The following is a 20,923-nucleotide window of genomic DNA, read 5'->3' as shown; positions in this document are numbered from 1 at the left end:
GGGTTAATATATGAATTCACATATATTGAGTTTTGGTGTGTGGTCATAGAATGAGTAAACATGTTGATGGTCACAATAGTGACCGGTGGGATAACAGTGAACTTAATATAAATCCAGTGGCACTTGTTAGTGAAAATTGCACTAAAATGTTGCAATGACAAAATATTGCATTAAATTAAAAGTTCAAATGTAACAAATAAGTTACAATATTGATGTTGTAATAGGGTCAGCACTAATATAAAAATGTTATTATATACAGTATGTTACAAAAAAAAAGTAACAATTTTAAAATATGTTGATGGTTGTAATTTTTTGTCTTTTATCTCAGTATACCTGTCAATGTTTTATAAGGGTTTTTATGCATAATAGTAACCCGAATGTGATCAGACAGTTTAAAATAGCTGGGCTAAGATATATAATATTTTTTATGACTGCAGAAATATGTTCATTCAGTACACACATAGTCCCACCGGTCACAATTGTGACGACCATAAAATAAGAATTTTCACATACTTTTCCCGAAACAAACAAACAAACACAAAAATGCGTGAAATGACTCGATGCGTCGTTGTAATCGCGACGTGCTCGACCAATCAGAGCGCGCGTTCAGCGTCCAGCGCGCTGCAGAACTAACTTCACTCTGAATGAATGCTGACTGGAAGACGAGATGCTCTCCAGCGCGGATCACTGTCTAGTCTTTCCTTCACAATGTCTCGCTTTATAAAAGCTGTTTTTCTCCTGCTGTGCGCGAGTGTGTGCGGTCAGTGCGGGAAGATGAAGCACAACCTCAGGAGAACATCTGTACAACATCACAAACACGGAACGTAAGTGTCACACTCTTTCAGCTTATTATTTCAGAAATTAATATTCAAAAAGACACCATGGAGAGCTGGGATAGTTGTCACAAAGGATACTGCATTATCTTTGCATAAAAAATGTCTAATTTTAAAATTGCTTGTGGTTTTGTGAGTTGTGATTAATTTTCTTAAATGGTGCGTTTTTTATAAAATAGCCTACATTAGGCAAATTACTGTCTGTGCTGGCAAAATAATGCTGTTTTGCTTTTTCATCAATTAAATTTTGCATAATTGTTTTAAATTCTGCTAGGAAAACTACCAAAATAGGCAGTTCAACATGCAGTTTAAAGGTTCAAAAGGTTGTCATTGTGAAAGCTATATGTGACAGTTAAACCAGATAACACTTAAACTGTAATTAACTGCAAACCATTTAAGGTTGTGTATAGTTTATGTTTACAACCTTTTTTATTTTATTTTATTTTTTAAAAATGTATTATAATTATTTTATTTATTATCTATTTATTTTCAGTTAAGACTTCAAAAAAAAATGATAATAATAATAACTTTCAAAACTGAACCTGAGAAATTCAGTGTGAAAACAACAATCTGGTTGACTCATTTCACATTTAAGGAACAAATATTTTACAGAAAAGATAAAAGTTCATGAATGTTAAAATTCTAAATCATATTATTTCTATTAATAAATGCCCAGAGTGTTTTTATTATTTATTGGAAATATTAATACATTTTGGTTAAAACTGCTAATATATACCAGTGTGCATATAAAAATAGTACTTAATGTTTAGTGCAATTAATTCTACACTTTTATTAAATTACTGTTAAATAGGTAGTTTTTGCCTCAAAACTTGAAACTTGAGTGATGAATAATAGTTGTGCTCATGAGACATCTGAAGTGCTGAGATGTTCTTTTGCAGTCCACTTTTCAAGAAGATGCTGGATGAAACTAAGACACATCAGATGAAATCGGACCATCTGCTGCGTGTTGATGATCATGACTTTACCATGAGACCAGCATTTGCGGGTAAAATCTATATGTGTGTGTGTGTGTGTTAGTGGCATGAAAATCACAATAAAATTGGTTTGCCGTATTGTCAACCCATACTAAGTGTAGTCGATTTCTTATGCATTTTTTAAATTATTTTTATTGTATGAGACCATCACATTTCTGAACTTGTGCTGATACAATTAATATTAGTAAATGAATACTCTCATTTTAAACTGGAGCTTACAATAAAATATCTCTAAAGTTGCATAAAGTGATTATTTGCAAGAATAGGTGCTGTGAATATGTCCACACTTTTCAGCTGTGATCTTTCACACGTGTGGTCCTGGTCATTTGCATTATTTATATGATATTTATGCCCCACAATTGTGCGAATAATGTCAGTTTTATGAACAGATTTAAACATGTTCATCAGTTTATGATCATCACCATTTTTTTTTTTTTCTATTTTAGCAAAATTCCATAGTGAAAGTTACAAAACATGAAGACTCATAGTTTGCCCCAAAACTGTTTAAAGAGAACAAAGCATATCTTAAGACCCTTAGGAATTTCTGACTTGTGCTATATTTTAATGACATTACCCATACAGGTGGGTGTTTCCAGGACACAGCTGGCTCTTTGAACCTTTAGAAAATAAACTATTTTTTTTTAAACACTTTAATTTGTTAATTACAACTGTTTAATTTGTTTAATCTGTAAACAGTTTTACTGTTAAGGCAAATTTTATAACGAGCATTTTAATGATCTCAAATACAAATATCTTAAATATTGCACATTTCAGTAATTTGACAAAATTACAGTTTGGAAATAATGAACAAACATTTTTCTTAAACATCAAGTGATTATTTATGTTTTCTTCACACATCATGTGTCTCATAATTAATTTCAAGGTCTTCACTGATACTGTTATCTTCTTAGTAACCAAGTACAATAAGTACAGTAAAAAAAAAAAAAAAAAGATTTGTTGTTCAAACTGATTGCAATAAATGGGAATTTCACACTATAAATTCTGAAATATTTTATGTTTTTATGAATCGACATTTCAGTATTTATTATGTAAAAGCGATGTGAAACTTTTGACAATCCCTTACTGCCTTTGTTTTTATTATCATATTTTTAAAGCAATAATAATGAATATTTTGATAATGAATTTTCATATTTTAAGCTTGAGATCTACCCAGGCTGATGTGTTACATAGTTTGGTCAGTGCCACAAGTATCACTTTATAATTAAAGTCTTTCTTGGTCTCATTTGTCATCAAAATCCTTTCCCACATCTCATCTGCGTCACTATCACACATTCTGCTGAAGGTTCTCAGCTGCTGATGTCTGGAGCTCACGCTGATATCTTGCTTCTCGCTCGAGTCTCACTGTTCCTGCAGAGATTTGAGGATTGACCTCTTCTAGGCAGTGTCTGGATGGCTGGAAGTTACACTTACTGTTAATTGAACCAGCAGCGCCCACTGGGGTGTTCAATTACTCACTGATGTTGTGAAGGCTTTTCTAATTTACACATTGCTTTTGCTTCTGACTTCTTCAGAATGTTTCTCAGTCTTCATTATCACAGCAGTCAGATTCAAATTCACAACCTGAACGTCAATCCCAGTGAGGGTTTTATCTTGAAAATGTAATTGTTTCTCAGGAGGGCAATGATAACGCTGAGTGTGACTGCAAACTCTGACTCAATGTAATTCATGTGTTCGGCTGACAAACACTTTTAGAAATAGCAAACAAGTTCCCCAATGTCTATCTATTGTTTACAAAGATGGAATTGGAGCCCTTTTTCTCGACTGCTGGTCGTGACTACAAAAGCACAGCCAGAAAATTCTTCCAGAAAATGTGCATGCACTAGATAACAAGTTTTGCAATTTAAGGTTGCAAATCTCTTCTCAACGAGAACCGAGTCGCTGCAATGTGCCTGAATATGTGCAGAGAACTCTGTCATCAAGCCAAAGACCTTCCAGGGAAAAGCAGAAGAGAAAATGTTTTTTGGTCATTTCTAGTGTGACTGGGAGATTGTACACTACATTGAGTTGTTTTGTAATTTCTAATACATCCAGTCACTTCCTCTCCCTGTCTGTGGTCCAGCATGTTTTAAAACATCAAGGACCAGATTTACTAAACATGTCAAATTAGCCGAGCGCAGTCCCATAAAAGTGCAGATAGGAGTGGAAAGTTCTGTACGAATTTAAGAACCCTGTTGAAAAAACAGAATATGCTGGTTTGGTATGTTTTGAAGCACGGCAGCTGGATTGAGCTGGTTTAAGGTGGCCCTAGTTGGTCCTGAGCTGGTTTAAGCTGGTCATGAGCTGGTCCTAAGCAACTAGCTCCTGCTCAGGACCAGCTCAGGACCAGCTTAAAGCAGCTGCCGTGCTTCAAAACATACCTAACCAGCATATGCTGTTTTTTTTCAATAGGGAACATGGACGCAACCAGATCGATTCCATAATGACGAACACAATCTACAAATTAGCGCATGGTCGCAAACAAGCAGAGCTAATGATAATCAGGTGCAAAATAGGTTAAAGCTTATTTGAGCGGTAAATAATGGTGCAAATACCAGTAAACTGACTAACGCAGACCTTAGCAAATCACGTTGCATGATTTATTTAAATACTCTCCTCCCATAAATGTTGTGTCTGAAAGGGAAACTACAAATGCATATGCAATACAGTTAGCTGCAAAAATAATCGTGTCCAAACCTTTTCAAAGTCTGGTTTAGGCTTGAAAAGGATTCAGGATTTCCTATCAGGCAGACATTACTCTGCTGAAAAAAAACAGCATATGCTGGTTAGGTATGTTTTGAAGCGTGGCAGCTGGTTCGAGCTGGTTCACCCCACAGAGTTCACCCCTGTACTCCTAAATGATCAAATCAATCTGGAGAGAAACCAAGGAGCTTGTGGTGAACTTCAGGAGACAATCCAGAGAGCACTTCCCTCAACAGAAGCCCAGTGTAAGGCTTGTGTTCATGTTGTGTTGTGTTTTTCTCCCCAACACCCTGTTCTCCCATTTGTTTTGCCCATATTTGGTCCTTCCTGTTTCCTGTTCACCACCTGTGTTGTATTAATTAACTAATTTAGTTCAGATTACTTAAGCCCTGTGTTTGCCTCTCTTCCCTGCCTGGTATTAACATCGATGTTGTGTTCCTGTGTGTCTCTGCCTGACTTTGTTTTACCCCGTTTTGAGAAGATCAAAGACTGTTTGGTTTGAGATTACCTCTCATCTCCTCGTTCCTTGTTTTGCCACAGTTGGCAACCATGACAGAATACCGGACCCAAAACAGTAGAGTGAGCAGCGCCCCTTCTCCTCGTTTTGTTTTCCGTTTTTTGAAAAGTTTTTTTTCGGAAACTGCCGCGTGGTTCATCGCCTTAGCCCACAGAGATCTCCTGTTTGTGGAGTATGCCAGGGAGTTCTCGCCGCGGCAACGGTCGTTAGATGACGCAACCATCAACTCGCTGTTCTGGCACAGGGCCAACTACCATCGCCCCGTGGACCTCCCAGACACCAAGGGTGGTATCCTCCGGTGTCTGGAGAGTGTCCGGCCCCAAGCCAGAACCAGCCCGCCGTCAGTCCCGCTGGCCGTTCGTCAGTCAAGTCTGTCAGCCGTTCATCAGTCTAGTCAACCAGCCGTTCTTCAGTCTAGTCAACCGGCCGTTCTTCAGTCTAGTCAGCCGGCCGGCCGTTCTTCAGTCTAGTCAGCCGGCCGGCCGTTCTTCAGTCTAGTCAGCCGGCCGTTCTTCAGTCTAGTCAGCCGGCCGTTCTTCAGTCTAGTCAGCCGGCCGCTCATCAGTCAAGTTCTCCGGCCGCTACGAAGTCAAGCCCGCCGGTCACGACTCACTCGAGCCTGCTGGCCGATCCTCAGTCAAGTCTGCTGGCCATTCATCTGTCAAGCCGGATGTGGCTCTCACGAGCCCTCCGGCCGCTGCTCACTCAAGTTCATTGGCCGCTCCAAAGTCAAGTTCACGAGCTGCCGCTCCCTCAAGCCTGCCGGCTGCGGCTCCCTCAAGCCCGCCAGCTGCAGCTCCCCCAAGCCCGCTGGCTGCACCGTTGACAAGCCCTATGCCAACAGCAGCTGTGTCTCTCACCTCAAGCCAAAGGAGAAATCGGAGGAGGAAAAGGATGTCGGCTCCAGCCCCGGAGTTCGCTCCAGTGTCGGCTCCAGCCCCAGAGTTCGCTCCAGTGCAGGCTCCAGCCCCTGACCAGAGTCCAGTGCAGGCTCCGAAGGATGAGACCTTGGCCAAGAAGACCTCTGTGCCATGGTGCCCTGAACTGTCTGATCCGCCATGGGTCCCGGAACTGCTCTCCTGAGGGGCCTCCAGAGCTCCCCATTACCCTGTTCTCCCATGTGTTTTGCCCATATTTGGTCCTTCCTGTTTCCTGTTCCCATTATGTTCCATTATTAGTTCATTAGTCACCACCTGTGTTGTATTAATTATCTTGTTTAGTTCAGATTACTTAAGCCCTGTGTTCCCTGCCTGGTATTAACGCCGATGTTGTGTTCCTGTGTGTCTCTGCCTGCCTTTGTTTTACCCCGTTTTGAGAAGATTAAAGACTGTTTGGTTTGAGTTTACCTCTCGTCTCCTCGTTCCTTGTTTTGTCACAGCTGGCAAACGTGACAACCAGTATCTGGAGCATCAAATTTCTTGGTGATTAAATAACTGCGGTCTTCAGATGGTCAGTGCACACAGAGGTGGTGGTGAAGAAGACACAGCTATGCCTCTTCTTCAGTATGAGCTCCTGCTTCAGTTTTACTCATGCCTACAGAGAGGCTGCACAAAGGCCTCCTCTGAGACCATCAGAACCAGACAGATGCTTAGAGACTCTGTGTAGTTTTACAAAGATGAACAGTGATTTACATTTTCAGTCCTAGTCAGTTTCAAATGTAGTTTGAATACACTCGTTCTTCACTCATATTTTCAGTCTTACACTCCGCCAAAGAGGTGTCCAAGGACTGGATATTTAAGTTGTCCATCCATTTTGGAGAACAAGCAATATTCACAGGTCTTTGCGCTTCAAAGATCAGATGGAGACAGACCAAGACTATGACAAAACAACTATAGATGTTGGAGATGTGGCCTGGAGGGTGGTTCTTTTGACACTCCTTTCATTTAAATACTTGTACATTTGCTATGTGGCATTATTGTTATATCATTGTGGTATGTTTTGTGTCTTATTTACCCCATATAAGGTGCATATTAGCAGACATGTTCACAAGTCTCTGAGGTCCAAGTCAAGTCTCAAGTCTTTGAGGCCGAGTCTAAGTCAAGTCTCAAGTCTTTATAGTGGAGTCCAAGTCAAGTCTTTGTTCTATTTTTAGCAATAGTTCTTTCAGCTAGTTATTGTAATTAACAGTGTGTGAGGCTAAATCAGTTCTGAAACATTAAAACTAATTACTTCTACTGAATGTCTTGTTCATTTATTAAAACTGTCTAAGCACACAAACTTTTATTGAAATCATTCATTTAATTTTATACAGAACATTTTTAAACCTTTCATTTTATTTACCGTGTTTTACATTATTTATGAATGTAGCAATAAAATGTGACTTGTACGTGATCTTATCTGTGTTTTTTTTTTTTAATAGCCTATTAATTGGTCAATTCTTATTGTCGGTTAACTCCTTATTTATGGTCATCCATTTTATACTATTACATTTTTTTTATTAATTTATTTAAAAGCAATTATTTTTGGAAAAACTCATTTTAAAATTATGGTTAGTTTCAACAGTTATATTTATATTTAGTCTCTATAAATTTAGGCTTTGTCTGTGGTCTTTCCATTTAAAATTAGAGGCAACCACTGTATTTTAATCATGATCCAAACAAAGAGGCTGCATATAGCAAGCAGTTTTTAAACTAAATTGAATTGTATGATTTCGAAATTTGGAGCAAAAACAGAATAGTCTGACTTGTGAAACTATAAAACATCTGCACGAAACAAAAACAGTAGACGGGCTGATGAACGCAAATACACTCTCTGCCAGCAGGTGGCGCTTAGAACACCAATGATACAGCGTTTCCTTGGTTTCCGCTGTAAACAAAACAGCGCCATGAATGCTAATATGCATAATCCAGTGGCAAGATGAAAAGAAATACCATCTAAACTTTTTTATGGACAGTCAGTTCCCCTCAAAAATACATTCATGTCAACTCCCACCCCCAATTGAATCGCGATTCATTTAACATCTCAACTGATTTGAATCGTCACATGTATCGATTTTCAACCGGCTCGGGGTGCATCGTTGCATCCCTAGTAGGCTACGGTTCAGGTTTGGTTTCTGTGCTGCATTTGGTGTGTAAAGATGCCTTTACACTGTGTAGTTTATTTACAATGCGATCATATATTAATCACCATTTTAAAATGTTATAATGGGTATATTAGTGTCACGCGAGGATGTAATAATGCTGGCTTGGTGTGTTTAGAAATAAATTATCACTGATTTGCTAATGCGGGACATATTGATAGGGAATGAATGGATTAGGTATGAACAGAATGTCATACCAAAATGACTTGCGTTTTTATAGTCTCAGGAGTCACGAGTCTAAGTCAAGTCTGGAGTCAGCTGTTCACGAGTCCAAGTCAAGTCTGGAGTCAGCTGTTCATGAGTCCAAGTCAAGTCTTGAGTCCAAGTCAAGTCTGGAGTCAACTATTCACGAGTCCAGGTCAAGTCTGGAGTCAGCTGTTCACGAGTCCAAGTCAAGTCTTGAGTCCAAGTCAAGTCTGGAGTCAACTATTCACGAATCCAGGTCAAGTCTGGAGTCAGCTGTTCAGAGTCCAAGTCAAGTCTGGAGTCAACTATTCACGAGTCCAGGTCAAGTCTTGAGTCCAAGTCAAGTCTGGAGTCAACTATTCACGAGTCCAGGTCAAGTCTTGAGTCAGCTGTTCACGAGTCCAAGTCAAGTCTGGAGTCAGCTGTTCACGAGTCCAAGTCAAGTCTTGAGTCCAAGTCAAGTCTGGAGTCAACTATTCACTAGTCCAGGTCAAGTCTGGAGTCAGCTGTTCACAAGTCCAAGTCAAGTCTCGAGTCCAAGTCAAGTCTGAGTCAGCTGTTCACGAGTCCAAGTCAAGTCTCGAGTCCAAGTCAAGTCTGGAGTCAGCTGTTCACGAGTCCAAGTCAAGTCTCGAGTCCAAGTCAAGTCTGGAGTCAGCTGTTCACGAGTCCAAGTCAAGTCTGGAGTCAACTATTCACTAGTCCAGGTCAAGTCTGGAGTCAGCTGTTCAGAGTCCAAGTCAAGTCTGGAGTCAACTATTCACAAGTCCAGGTCAAGTCTGGAGTCAGCTGTTCACAAGTCCAAGTCAAGTCTCGAGTCCAAGTCAAGTCTGGAGTCAGCTGTTCACGAGTCCAAGTCAAGTCTCGAGTCCAAGTCAAGTCTGGAGTCAGCTGTTCACGAGTCCAAGTCAAGTCTGGAGTCAACTATTCACAAGTCCAGGTCAAGTCTGGAGTCAGCTGTTCACAAGTCCAAGTCAAGTCTCGAGTCCAAGTCAAGTCTGGAGTCAGCTGTTCACGAGTCCAAGTCAAGTCTGGAGTCAACTATTCACGAGTCCAGGTCAAGTCTGGAGTCAGCTGTTCACGAGTCTAAAGCTGTGTCCGAAACCGCTCCCAATCCACTATATAGTGCATTATATCGGGTGTCAGCCATTTTGTAGTGCTGTCCGAATTCTGAGTGAACGACTTCATTCCCTACATTCGTTCACTACTTTTTACCCACAATGCATTCTGATTTCGAGTGTACAACTGATGTACACTCGCTGAAGCACTATTTCCCACAATCCAATGCGGAGAACCGACGAGCTGTTAGAGCGAGCGGGAGCAAGCAAGTTTGAACGAGAGATGCCGTTTAATTTGCAAAAATGATGAATTTGGTGGATTTTTAAAAATGTTCGTTGGTAGTGTATTCATTCTGATGTCAAATTAACGGTCGCCTGAGGGCGCCACGGTCATCTTATTTGAGTGCAAAACGCTGCTCGGGAGAGTTTCAAGATACTACAAACAATAAATACATACAATTATTAATATGTGCTAATGTGAGTTTATTTTTGTTGACAATATTTTAATAGTATTTAATGATTATGACCATATTACAGAACAAATGAATAATATACCATCAATGAAACCACAAAGCTGATTACAATAGTCATTTTAAGTGTTATTGCTATTAATATTATTTTCTAAAATGAGGTACATGAAATATAAAAGTACATCTAAGATGTTTTTGCAACAGCCAAGTCTCACGCGCAGTGTACACGTCACCGTCCGAATCCGTTCACTTCATTTAGTTCACTCCTTTCTAATATAGTGCACTCAACTGCCTTACACTATATAGGGATTAGTGAATGAGTGAACGAGTGAGCGATTTCGGACACAGCTTAAGTCAAGTCTTGAGTCAGCTGTTCACGAGTCCAGGTCAAGTCTGGAGTCAGCTGTTCACGAGTTTAAGTCAAGTCTTGAGTCAGCTGTTCACGAGTCTAAGTCAAGTCTTGAGTCAGCTGTTCACGAGTCTAAGTCAAGTCTGGAGTCAGCTGTTCACAAGTCCAAGTCAAGTCTCGAGTCCAAGTCAAGTCTGGAGTCAGCTGTTCACGAGTCCAAGTCAAGTCTCGAGTCCAAGTCAAGTCTGGAGTCAGCTGTTCACGAGTCCAAGTCAAGTCTCGAGTCCAAGTCAAGTCTGGAGTCAGCTGTTCACGAGTCCAAGTCAAGTCTGGAGTCAACTATTCACTAGTCCAGGTCAAGTCTGGAGTCAGCTGTTCAGAGTCCAAGTCAAGTCTGGAGTCAACTATTCACAAGTCCAGGTCAAGTCTGGAGTCAGCTGTTCACAAGTCCAAGTCAAGTCTCGAGTCCAAGTCAAGTCTGGAGTCAGCTGTTCACGAGTCCAAGTCAAGTCTCGAGTCCAAGTCAAGTCTGGAGTCAGCTGTTCACGAGTCCAAGTCAAGTCTGGAGTCAACTATTCACAAGTCCAGGTCAAGTCTGGAGTCAGCTGTTCACAAGTCCAAGTCAAGTCTCGAGTCCAAGTCAAGTCTGGAGTCAGCTGTTCACGAGTCCAAGTCAAGTCTGAGTCAACTATTCACGAGTCCAGGTCAAGTCTGGAGTCAGCTGTTCACGAGTCTAAAGCTGTGTCCGAAACCGCTCCCAATCCACTATATAGTGCATTATATCGGGTGTCAGCCATTTTGTAGTGCTGTCCGAATTCTGAGTGAACGACTTCATTCCCTACATTCGTTCACTACTTTTTACCCACAATGCATTCTGATTTCGAGTGTACAACTGATGTACACTCGCTGAAGCACTATTTCCCACAATCCAATGCGGAGAACCGACGAGCTGTTAGAGCGAGCGGGAGCAAGCAAGTTTGAACGAGAGATGCCGTTTAATTTGCAAAATGATGAATTTGGTGGATTTTTAAAAATGTTCGTTGGTAGTGTATTCATTCTGATGTCAAATTAACGGTCGCCTGAGGGCGCTCTACGGTCATCTTATTTGAGTGCAAAAACGCTGCTCGGGAGAGTTTCAAGATACTACAAACAATAAATACATACAATTATTAATATGTGCTAATGTGAGTTTATTTTTGTTGACAATATTTTAATAGTATTTAATGATTATGACCATATTACAGAACAAATGAATAATATACCATCAATGAAACCACAAAGCTGATTACAATAGTCATTTTAAGTGTTATTGCTATTAATATTATTTTCTAAAATGAGGTACATGAAATATAAAAGTACATCTAAGATGTTTTTGCAACAGCCAAGTCTCACGCGCAGTGTACACGTCACCGTCCGAATCCGTTCACTTCATTTAGTTCACTCCTTTCTAATATAGTGCACTCAACTGCCTTACACTATATAGGGATTAGTGAATGAGTGAGCAGTGAGCGATTTCGGACACAGCTTAAGTCAAGTCTTGAGTCAGCTGTTCACGAGTCCAGGTCAAGTCTGGAGTCAGCTGTTCACGAGTTTAAGTCAAGTCTTGAGTCAGCTGTTCACGAGTCTAAGTCAAGTCTTGAGTCAGCTGTTCACGAGTCTAAGTCAAGTCTGGAGTCAGCTGTTCACAAGTCCAAGTCAAGTCTCGAGTCCAAGTCAAGTCTGGAGTCAGCTGTTCACGAGTCCAAGTCAAGTCTCGAGTCCAAGTCAAGTCTGGAGTCAGCTGTTCACGAGTCCAAGTCAAGTCTCGAGTCCAAGTCAAGTCTGGAGTCAGCTGTTCACGAGTCCAAGTCAAGTCTGGAGTCAACTATTCACTAGTCCAGGTCAAGTCTGGAGTCAGCTGTTCAGAGTCCAAGTCAAGTCTGGAGTCAACTATTCACAAGTCCAGGTCAAGTCTGGAGTCAGCTGTTCACAAGTCCAAGTCAAGTCTCGAGTCCAAGTCAAGTCTGGAGTCAGCTGTTCACGAGTCCAAGTCAAGTCTCGAGTCCAAGTCAAGTCTGGAGTCAGCTGTTCACGAGTCCAAGTCAAGTCTGGAGTCAACTATTCACAAGTCCAGGTCAAGTCTGAGTCAGCTGTTCACAAGTCCAAGTCAAGTCTCGAGTCCAAGTCAAGTCTGGAGTCAGCTGTTCACGAGTCCAAGTCAAGTCTGGAGTCAACTATTCACGAGTCCAGGTCAAGTCTGGAGTCAGCTGTTCACGAGTCTAAAGCTGTGTCCGAAACCGCTCCCAATCCACTATATAGTGCATTATATCGGGTGTCAGCCATTTTGTAGTGCTGTCCGAATTCTGAGTGAACGACTTCATTCCCTACATTCGTTCACTACGTTTTATCCACAATGCATTCTGATTTCGAGTGTACAACTGATGTACACTCGCTGAAGCACTATTTCCCACAATCCAATGCGGAGAACCGACGAGCTGTTAGAGCGGCGGAGCAAGCAAGTTTGAACGAGAGATGCCGTTTAATTTGCAAAATGATGAATTTGGTGGATTTTTAAAATGTTCGTTGGTAGTGTATTCATTCTGATGTCAAATTAACGGTCGCCTGAGGGCGCCACGGTCATCTTATTTGAGTGCAAAACGCTGCTCGGGAGAGTTTCAAGATACTACAAACAATAAATACATACAATTATTAATATGTGCTAATGTGAGTTTATTTTTGTTGACAATATTTTAATAGTATTTAATGATTATGACCATATTACAGAACAAATGAATAATATACCATCAATGAAACCACAAAGCTGATTACAATAGTCATTTTAAGTGTTATTGCTATTAATATTATTTTCTAAAATGAGGTACATGAAATATAAAAGTACATCTAAGATGTTTTGCAACAGCCAAGTCTCCGCGCAGTGTACACGTCACCGTCCGAATCCGTTCACTTCATTTAGTTCACTCCTTTCTAATATAGTGCACTCAACTGCCTTACACTATATAGGGATTAGTGAATGAGTGAGCAGTGAGCGATTTCGGACACAGCTTAAGTCAAGTCTTGAGTCAGCTGTTCACGAGTCCAGGTCAAGTCTGGAGTCAGCTGTTCACGAGTTTAAGTCAAGTCTTGAGTCAGCTGTTCACGAGTCTAAGTCAAGTCTTGAGTCAGCTGTTCACGAGTCTAAGTCAAGTCTGAGTCAGCTGTTCACGAGTCTAAGTCAAGTCTGAGTCAGCTGTTCACGAGTCCAAATCAAGTCTTGAGTCAGCTGTTCACGAGTCCAGGTCAAGTCTGGAGTCAGCTGTTCACAAGTTTAAGTCAAGTCTTGAGTCAGCTGTTCACGAGTCTAAGTCAAGTCTGGAGTCAGCTGTTCACGAGTCCAAATCAAGTCCGGAGTCAGCTGTTCAGAGTCCAAGTCAAGTCGCAAGTCTCTATTTAGACTCGAGTTTCCATCTCTGCATATTAGTACCTTAAAGCAGGGTTATTATAGTTGACTAAAACTAAAACCATAAAAAGGCATTTTTGTTACTTGAAATAAAATAAACATTAACTGAAATAAAATAAAATAATTTTATATACTAGAATAACTAATGTTTAGTTTATGTACTAGAATAATTAAAACTGGAATAAAATTATACAGACATTAAAATTATATATATTACATTTTATAATGATAATAAACACAACAATACTACTAAAACTAACTAAAATTAAAAAAAATAAATCAAAAGTCAAAATTCATCACAGATTTTGTACCTTTTTTCTGAGAGTGTAGTAAACCCCACTTGAATACCATGGATTTCTGGTTACATAGTATATGTTGTCATTTATTTGTTGGGTTTGTAAATAGTTTCTGATTTTTAAAAGTCTCTTTAAATGTGAAAATTCAAAATTATTAAAAATAAATCAATTTTAAACAACTTACTAACGAATACTGTTCTCTTCTCTTCAGGTCCAGCAGTACCAGTAGGTGTGGATGTACAGGTAGAGAGTTTGGACAGTATCTCAGAAGTAGATATGGTAAGAAAAGTTTAATTATTTGGTCAGTGATTGTTATGAATCATTCATTTATAATGCAAAGACACACTCCAGGAACCCATATTCCATTTGCTTTGCACTGTTGTCCGCACAGGAAAAAAAAAAAAAAAAAAACTGTAATAAAAAGTAAAATCTTCCTTTCTGTACATTTTTTAATTAAATCAGCATTAATTAATCACAGCACATTAAGAATGATGCATAAATACCTTACAATTGACATAATGTATGATTTTTGCCCATTACAGTAATGAGAATGTGATTATTAATATTAAAGTAGGCTACTTGCAGTCCAAATGTCATCAAGGAGATTGCATGGATTATATATGGATCTCAGTGTTTGTGATTAACCTTTCCTTCTGAAAGCACCAGAGATGCATCTAGATATGCTTTTATTTATCATATCAATGCCGATGTTTACGAGTGAGCGTGGATTTGATCTTACATAATATGCTAGGGGATAATCCAGTGACATCACAGAGAATCAGCCAATCAGGATCAGCCCATCCCATTTGATAAAGGCTGGTAAAAGTGCTGACATCCCTCAGTAATGCCAACAGATGGTAATATTTCCAAGGCTTTAAGCAGTTTAGAAATGCATGTCAACACCTTGCATAAAAGCTTTTTTTTTTCTGGTTTAATCAGACTAAGCAAATTAATTTTGTAACCACAGCAATGGTATCTGCACTGTTAAAGGTGCACTAAGCTGTTTTATTCTACATCCGTCATGGTTGAGATCACGTGATCAGATGGTGTTAGTAACAAGGTTGTCTATTTCTAGTTTTTACATCAATTTCAGATGTTTTTTTTATACACTATACTATAGTGGTTAGTGGGGCTGAAAAGGTCCACTGCTCGCTGTGATTTTGCACAATATGGCACGTCTCATACCTTCTTGCTTAGTTATACAGTAGATGCAGTATACAATAGTTTCTCAGAAGGCTGGTTAAGATTAGTATAAAAGATTAATAGAACAATGTACTGATAGCACTTTACAGTTGCTTAATTTCAGTTTACTCTGCTAAGATGGGATAGGAGAACGTATTTTAACATAAATTATTTTAACAAGCAAAAAATACACAATGATCTTGAAAGTCAATCCCTGGCATACTTTTCAAACAGGACTTCACCATGACCCTATACCTGAGACACTACTGGAAGGACGAGCGACTGTCTTTTACCAGTAAAACCAATAAAAGCATGACTTTCGATGGTCGATTGGTGAAAAAAATCTGGGTTCCTGATGTGTTCTTTGTGCATTCCAAACGATCCTTCATCCACGACACCACCACGGAGAACATCATGATCAGGGTATATCCTGACGGACATGTGCTCTACAGCCTCAGGTTTGGACAACAAACATCATTTACACAAGTATACCAACACAAATGTTTGGATAATGCATGCCACACCTTAACCTGCATACTTGCATACATGTTGATTTTATTCTGCTGTCATAGTCATGTTTGACAGTGTTTTTTTTTTGTTTCAGGGTGACTGTAACTTCAGCATGTAATATGGACTTCAGTCGGTTCCCACTGGACACGCAGACCTGCACGTTAGAGCTGGAGAGCTGTGAGTGACATGTAACTCTCCTGACTTTAAAGGAGTAGCTGAGGAGTAGCTCACCCAAAAATGAAAATTTGCTGAAAATGTACTTAGCCTCAGGCCATTCAAGAAGAAGCTGAGTTTGTTTCTTAATCAGATTTGGAGAAATGTAGCATTGCATCACTTGCTCAGCAATGGATCATCTGCAGTGAATGGGTGCCGTCAGAATGAGAGTTCAAACAGCTGATAAAAACACCACAATAATCCACACCACTCCAGTCCATCAGTTACCATCTTGTGAAACCAAAAGCTAAGTGTTAAAAAGACACAAATCCACCAATAAAACGTTATTAAATTCAAACTGTTGCTTCCGGCTGAAATATATAATAAGCCCATAATCCATAATATGGCTTTCTTCAGTGAAAAGTGGTCCCACTTTAAATTAGGTGTCTTTAAATTCTGTGAACTTAATAAAGTAAGGAATTGTTAGGTACAGTTTACCTACTGTGTTCATGTTGAATTGAAACTTTTCTTTAGCTTCTTTTGGGTAGAGGTATGGTCATGACAGGACGGTATTTTCAAGTACAATGTAAAAGTACAGTAAATGTATATTTACACAAGAAATACGTTGTATCAAATAATGAATTTAAATGTAAATACATATTAAGGACACTTAATTAAGGACACTTAATATAAAGTATGTCCGTCTCATCTGAATCAGGAGAGAACTATGCACAAATCAAGCTCCATTTACAAACAAAAAGTGTCCAAAACCATTCTAGCATGTGGGTGGATTTTGATGTGAGAAGACAACAGGGGATGGACTTTTTCACTAGAGTAAGCGTTATTATGAATTGTAGACATCTTATTTTGACAAAAAAGCAAATGTTTAGGGTTGCAACATCTTAATGATGGATTTGTTTCTTACAAGCTTTTCTTGTCACAAGATGGTAACTGATGGACTGGAGTGGTGTGGATTATTGTGATGTTTTTATCAGCTGTTTGGACTCTCATTCTGACGGCACCCATTCACTGCAGAGCATCCATTGGTGAGCAAGTGATAGAATGCTACATTTCTCCAAATCTGATGAAGAAACAAACTCGTCTACATCTTGGATGGCATGAGAGTGAGTACATTTTCAGCGAATTTTCATTTTCATTTGTGTATGAACTATTCCTTTAATGACAAATATCACATCAGAGTCTCTGCAAACATTGGTTCGTCTGCTGTGTCCAGATGCTTACACTGATGAAGACCTGATGCTCTACTGGAAGAGTGGAGATGAATCACTGAGCACAGATGACAAGATCTCTCTGTCTCAGTTCCTCATTCAGAAGTTTCACACCACCTCCAGACTGGCCTTCTACAGCAGCACAGGTGCACATGCCTAATTTTAAATAGTAAGCTATAGGCAGTTCTGTTTCAGTTTCAGGCTGTCTACTAGTGCATGACGTGCTATCACTTTGCACCTTTAAGGTTAGTTTGCCAGGCATCTTGCACAAATCCCATTTTGTTGCATGCATATAAAGGGCAAAATCAGTTTATTTGACATCTGATTTGAGCAACTTTGGACTTTGTCATGAGTGGCTTCTTTTTACATGCATTTTATACACACGCATAATGCGATTAAGGCAGTGATTAAGTTGAAGCTCATGGAAACAGAATACATTAATTACGGTAATGTGATTATGCTCATTACACCGCAAAATCCTCAGTGTTAAATCAACATAGTTCAGTGTTTATATGTTCCTTCTCTACAGAGAGTAAAAGTAAAACTAAAATAGTGTTGTTGTTAGTTAATAAAACAGGTTCACTCTACAAGTGCTGATTGACCATTTGTGATGACACCTGCTGTTGTCAAGCATGAAGAGACAACAAGAAGAAAAAAGAGTTTTTATAAATGGACAGAGTGACGTAATTAATTAAAAAATTTGAGAGTAGCTTTTTTTAAAGGTATTTTCTAGGTTTATTTCTTACTTATGTTTTAGGTATATGTAATTTTTTTTTTTTTTTGTATCACTAAATGTGGTCAGTGTTTGAGAATTTTAATTTTATCTTCAAATTCAAAGTTAACTGACTAAACTGAGTTAATAGACAAGTCTGATGCTTTCCCCCAAAATCAAGAAATATCAAAACCACACAATCACATAAATCATTATGTGATGAGAGTTTTGATAAAATTATGCATTACAGTTTCATTTTTCAAGACTTGGGTACTCAAGAGTACCCTTAAGAAATAAGATTTAAGTTCAGTCCTTGCACAGACTTCAGAATCGGAAATCTTTGCATATTCTTTTACTAGTACTTGTTCTCAATTCATATCTCCTGCAGGTTGGTACAATCGTCTTTACATCAACTTCACTCTGCGCCGTCACATCTTCTTCTTCCTGCTTCAAACATACTTTCCTGCCACTCTGATGGTCATGCTGTCATGGGTGTCCTTCTGGATCGACCGGCGAGCTGTTCCTGCTCGAGTCTCTTTAGGTGAATTGAACGGGGAAACCAGTGGGATTGTTTAGCTGAATGCTTAAATGGGTGCAGGATTTCGCAACCAGTTATTCTTGATGTAAGCCGTTCTAGATGCAAATATAATGTGACTACAATTGTGTTTCATTCCTGTTTCGCTGTCATTTCTTGTAGGCATCACAACGGTGCTCACCATGTCCACCATCATCACTGGAGTGAACGCCTCCATGCCCAGAGTCTCCTACATCAAAGCTGTGGACATTTATCTGTGGGTCAGCTTCGTCTTTGTATTTTTATCAGTACTTGAGTATGCTGCCGTAAACTACCTGACCACAGTGCATGATGGGACAGATCGCAAATTAAAGGAGAAGGTAAATACACAACTTATTTTCAAGTGTATTCAATTAATCTCCTTATTTTGCTAACGATCATTGTCACTATCACTTTCCTTCATGCACCTTCATTATGTGGGCTTGACAAAACATACAGTTTTGTACAGTATATGCAGGGGTGGACAACATTTGCATGTGGTAAGCGGCCGCTTGGGGCCCCATCTGATATTGGCGAAACATATTTGCAGCGTTGAGCAATGTAGACATGTATGTTGATTTCTTGAACACAATGACCAGAAGTGTTTAAGTTAGAATCCACTCACAGCTCAAAATGCAGAGTTGTTGTCATGTGCTGAGTTCTGCAAGCTCGGGAATCCTCTCATTATAACAAAGTGTAGATACAATGTGCAGCGTAGAGAGCTTACTAATGGAACGTCGTGAGCTCACAATGAACTTGACAGTGAGTCACAGCTTTTAGTGATTATATGAGGGAACGCTCTGTGCGCATTCAGAACAGAGACATTCACCTCAGTAAAGAAAGTGTTGTGTTTCAAATCATAATTTGATTTGTCTTGATGTTTCAAAATGTCTCTCTTGTGTGCTTTTCCTGGGTGCGCCGGCGCAAACTGCTGTGCATTTGTATAAATGCACGAATGCAGTGACTGGAGATTTTCGCTTAATAAAAGATTACATTTTCGATATGTTTCTTGGCGAACCCTGCTGTATGCCTTCAGAACACTTGGAATATGGAATGAGTTGCATGGGATAATTTTATGTTTGTAAAAAGACTGAAAAAGTTTACAATTTATTAAATGGACCAGTGCATGCAAGCATTTTTTTTTTTGATAATGTCTTCTTTTGTGATCCGAAAAAAGGTAGTCTAAAATTGCTTTAGAATAGCATCAGGTTGACTAATTGTCTGCTCCTGAGTATATGGAATCTATAAACTGTCTAGCAACACCTTGGAAACCCCCCCAAAACAAATGTACATTTATTAATAGGAAAATTGGCACACTGTGGTTTTAATGGGTTTTATGCCTTCAAAATATGGATGTAATTTTAAAAATGTGGAAATTATCAGAAATAAGTCCTCTTTAAATACGTAAGGTAACTTTTGTCCTGGCTACTTGGACTAGAAGAATCAGTCATGCAAACCCTAATTTATAAAAAGGTTTTAAAATTTAACAGCTGTAGCTGAAAAGTAATGTAACAGGCTGTTATTCTTGTCCAGCATTTCAGAAATTAAAGTGGTCAAAAACAGTTTACAAAATGACTTTTGGATTTATCCATTCTTGTAAATTAATAAATAACAGTTAAATTACAACATTACCTTGGTGTTTTTTGTGAATTTTTCATGTGTGTTAGAAGAAAAGCACCATCATTCTGGATTCGGGTGGCAATAAAATCACAGACTAGCCGCTGTCAATGTTGACATTTCCTTACTCAACGATGTAACATTTTTAGGATGACTTTGTCAAGCCAATATTTTAAGCTTGTCTCAAAGAACTTTCCTCTTGTAGTTACAGTTTCAGATAAGTTTGTATGTATAAAGGTAATATTAACAAACCTGGAAGCAAGTTAAATGTTCTCTAAATGTTAATGGAAGTGTTTGTGTTTTTCCATTTCAGCCTTTACCCTGCACATGTGACATATCTCACACAAGGACTATGATTCTAGATGAAGCGTACAGTAGGCCTGACACTAATGGCCTGGCAGGATATACCCAGGCCCCTGTCTCCTCTGAGGAGGCTACAGATAAACAGGACCACATGGTGGTGTGCCTGTCTTTGGCAAATGAGGCCTCAGGAGCCAAGAAGAAGACACTTCGAGGCTTCTGTATCATCCAAAACACTCACGTCATTGATGACTACTCTCGCATGATCTTCCCAGGGGCCTTTATATTCTTCAATCTTATCTATTGGTCTGTATACTGCTGAATTGCCTTGCAAAGAGATTGTGGTCATAGCATATTGAAATACTTATGTATTAACAAAAGTAAAAGACAATTGTTATTGGTTATGGATTGAAAGTAAAGGGACAACACAGGTGAACAAGATCATGACATAATGCATGTACACCCAGCTAGCAGATATACATTCTTGGATAAGAAAGATGTAAATGTGAGAATCCTATTTGTTGATTGCATTTACAGTTTTTCAATTACTTTGGTACTATTTTCAAAAGTAAGTCGTAAAAGTATTTGTTTTACATATTCAATTTGAAATTACCTGGTGCTGAATGGTTACTGTACTGTAAAATACTAGCCACAGTCATCAGAATAGAGAGTACATGTAGAAAAGCCATAATAAAACATATTTATACAAGTAAATTATGTTGAAAGAACACATCAAAAGTCACGTGTA

At 39.1% G+C, this 20,923-nt stretch overlaps 1 protein-coding gene across 1 annotated transcript; it reads left to right on the top strand.

The window, feature by feature from the left end:
- The first annotated feature begins 643 nt into the window (after positions 1-643).
- On the top strand, positions 644-20,923 carry gabrr2b (gamma-aminobutyric acid type A receptor subunit rho2b). The gene is made up of 9 exons (XM_058755901.1): positions 644-824; positions 1,733-1,839; positions 14,131-14,198; positions 15,336-15,559; positions 15,706-15,788; positions 16,999-17,139; positions 18,094-18,246; positions 18,403-18,599; positions 20,189-20,923. Exons 1-9 carry the CDS (start codon positions 649-651, stop codon positions 20,495-20,497), a joined length of 1,458 nt encoding a protein of 485 aa, XP_058611884.1. The 5' UTR covers positions 644-648; the 3' UTR covers positions 20,498-20,923.

This window comes from Onychostoma macrolepis, chromosome 20 (assembly GCF_012432095.1).
Source record: "Onychostoma macrolepis isolate SWU-2019 chromosome 20, ASM1243209v1, whole genome shotgun sequence".
Classification (NCBI taxonomy): domain Eukaryota; kingdom Metazoa; phylum Chordata; class Actinopteri; order Cypriniformes; family Cyprinidae; genus Onychostoma; species Onychostoma macrolepis.
The sequence above is the reverse complement of the archived record's forward strand: the minus strand, read 5'-3'. Positions and strand labels throughout refer to the sequence as shown.

Bases quoted from the DNA above. Each gene is read 5' to 3' on its own strand.
- gabrr2b (XM_058755901.1), top strand. From the start codon at position 649: ATGCTGACTGGAAGACGAGATGCTCTCCAGCGCGGATCACTGTCTAGT. The intron at 1,840-14,130 runs GTAAAATCTATA...TCTTCTCTTCAG, and splicing joins CATGAGACCAGCATTTGCGG to GTCCAGCAGTACCAGTAGGT. The intron at 17,140-18,093 runs GTGCACATGCCT...TATCTCCTGCAG, and splicing joins GGCCTTCTACAGCAGCACAG to GTTGGTACAATCGTCTTTAC.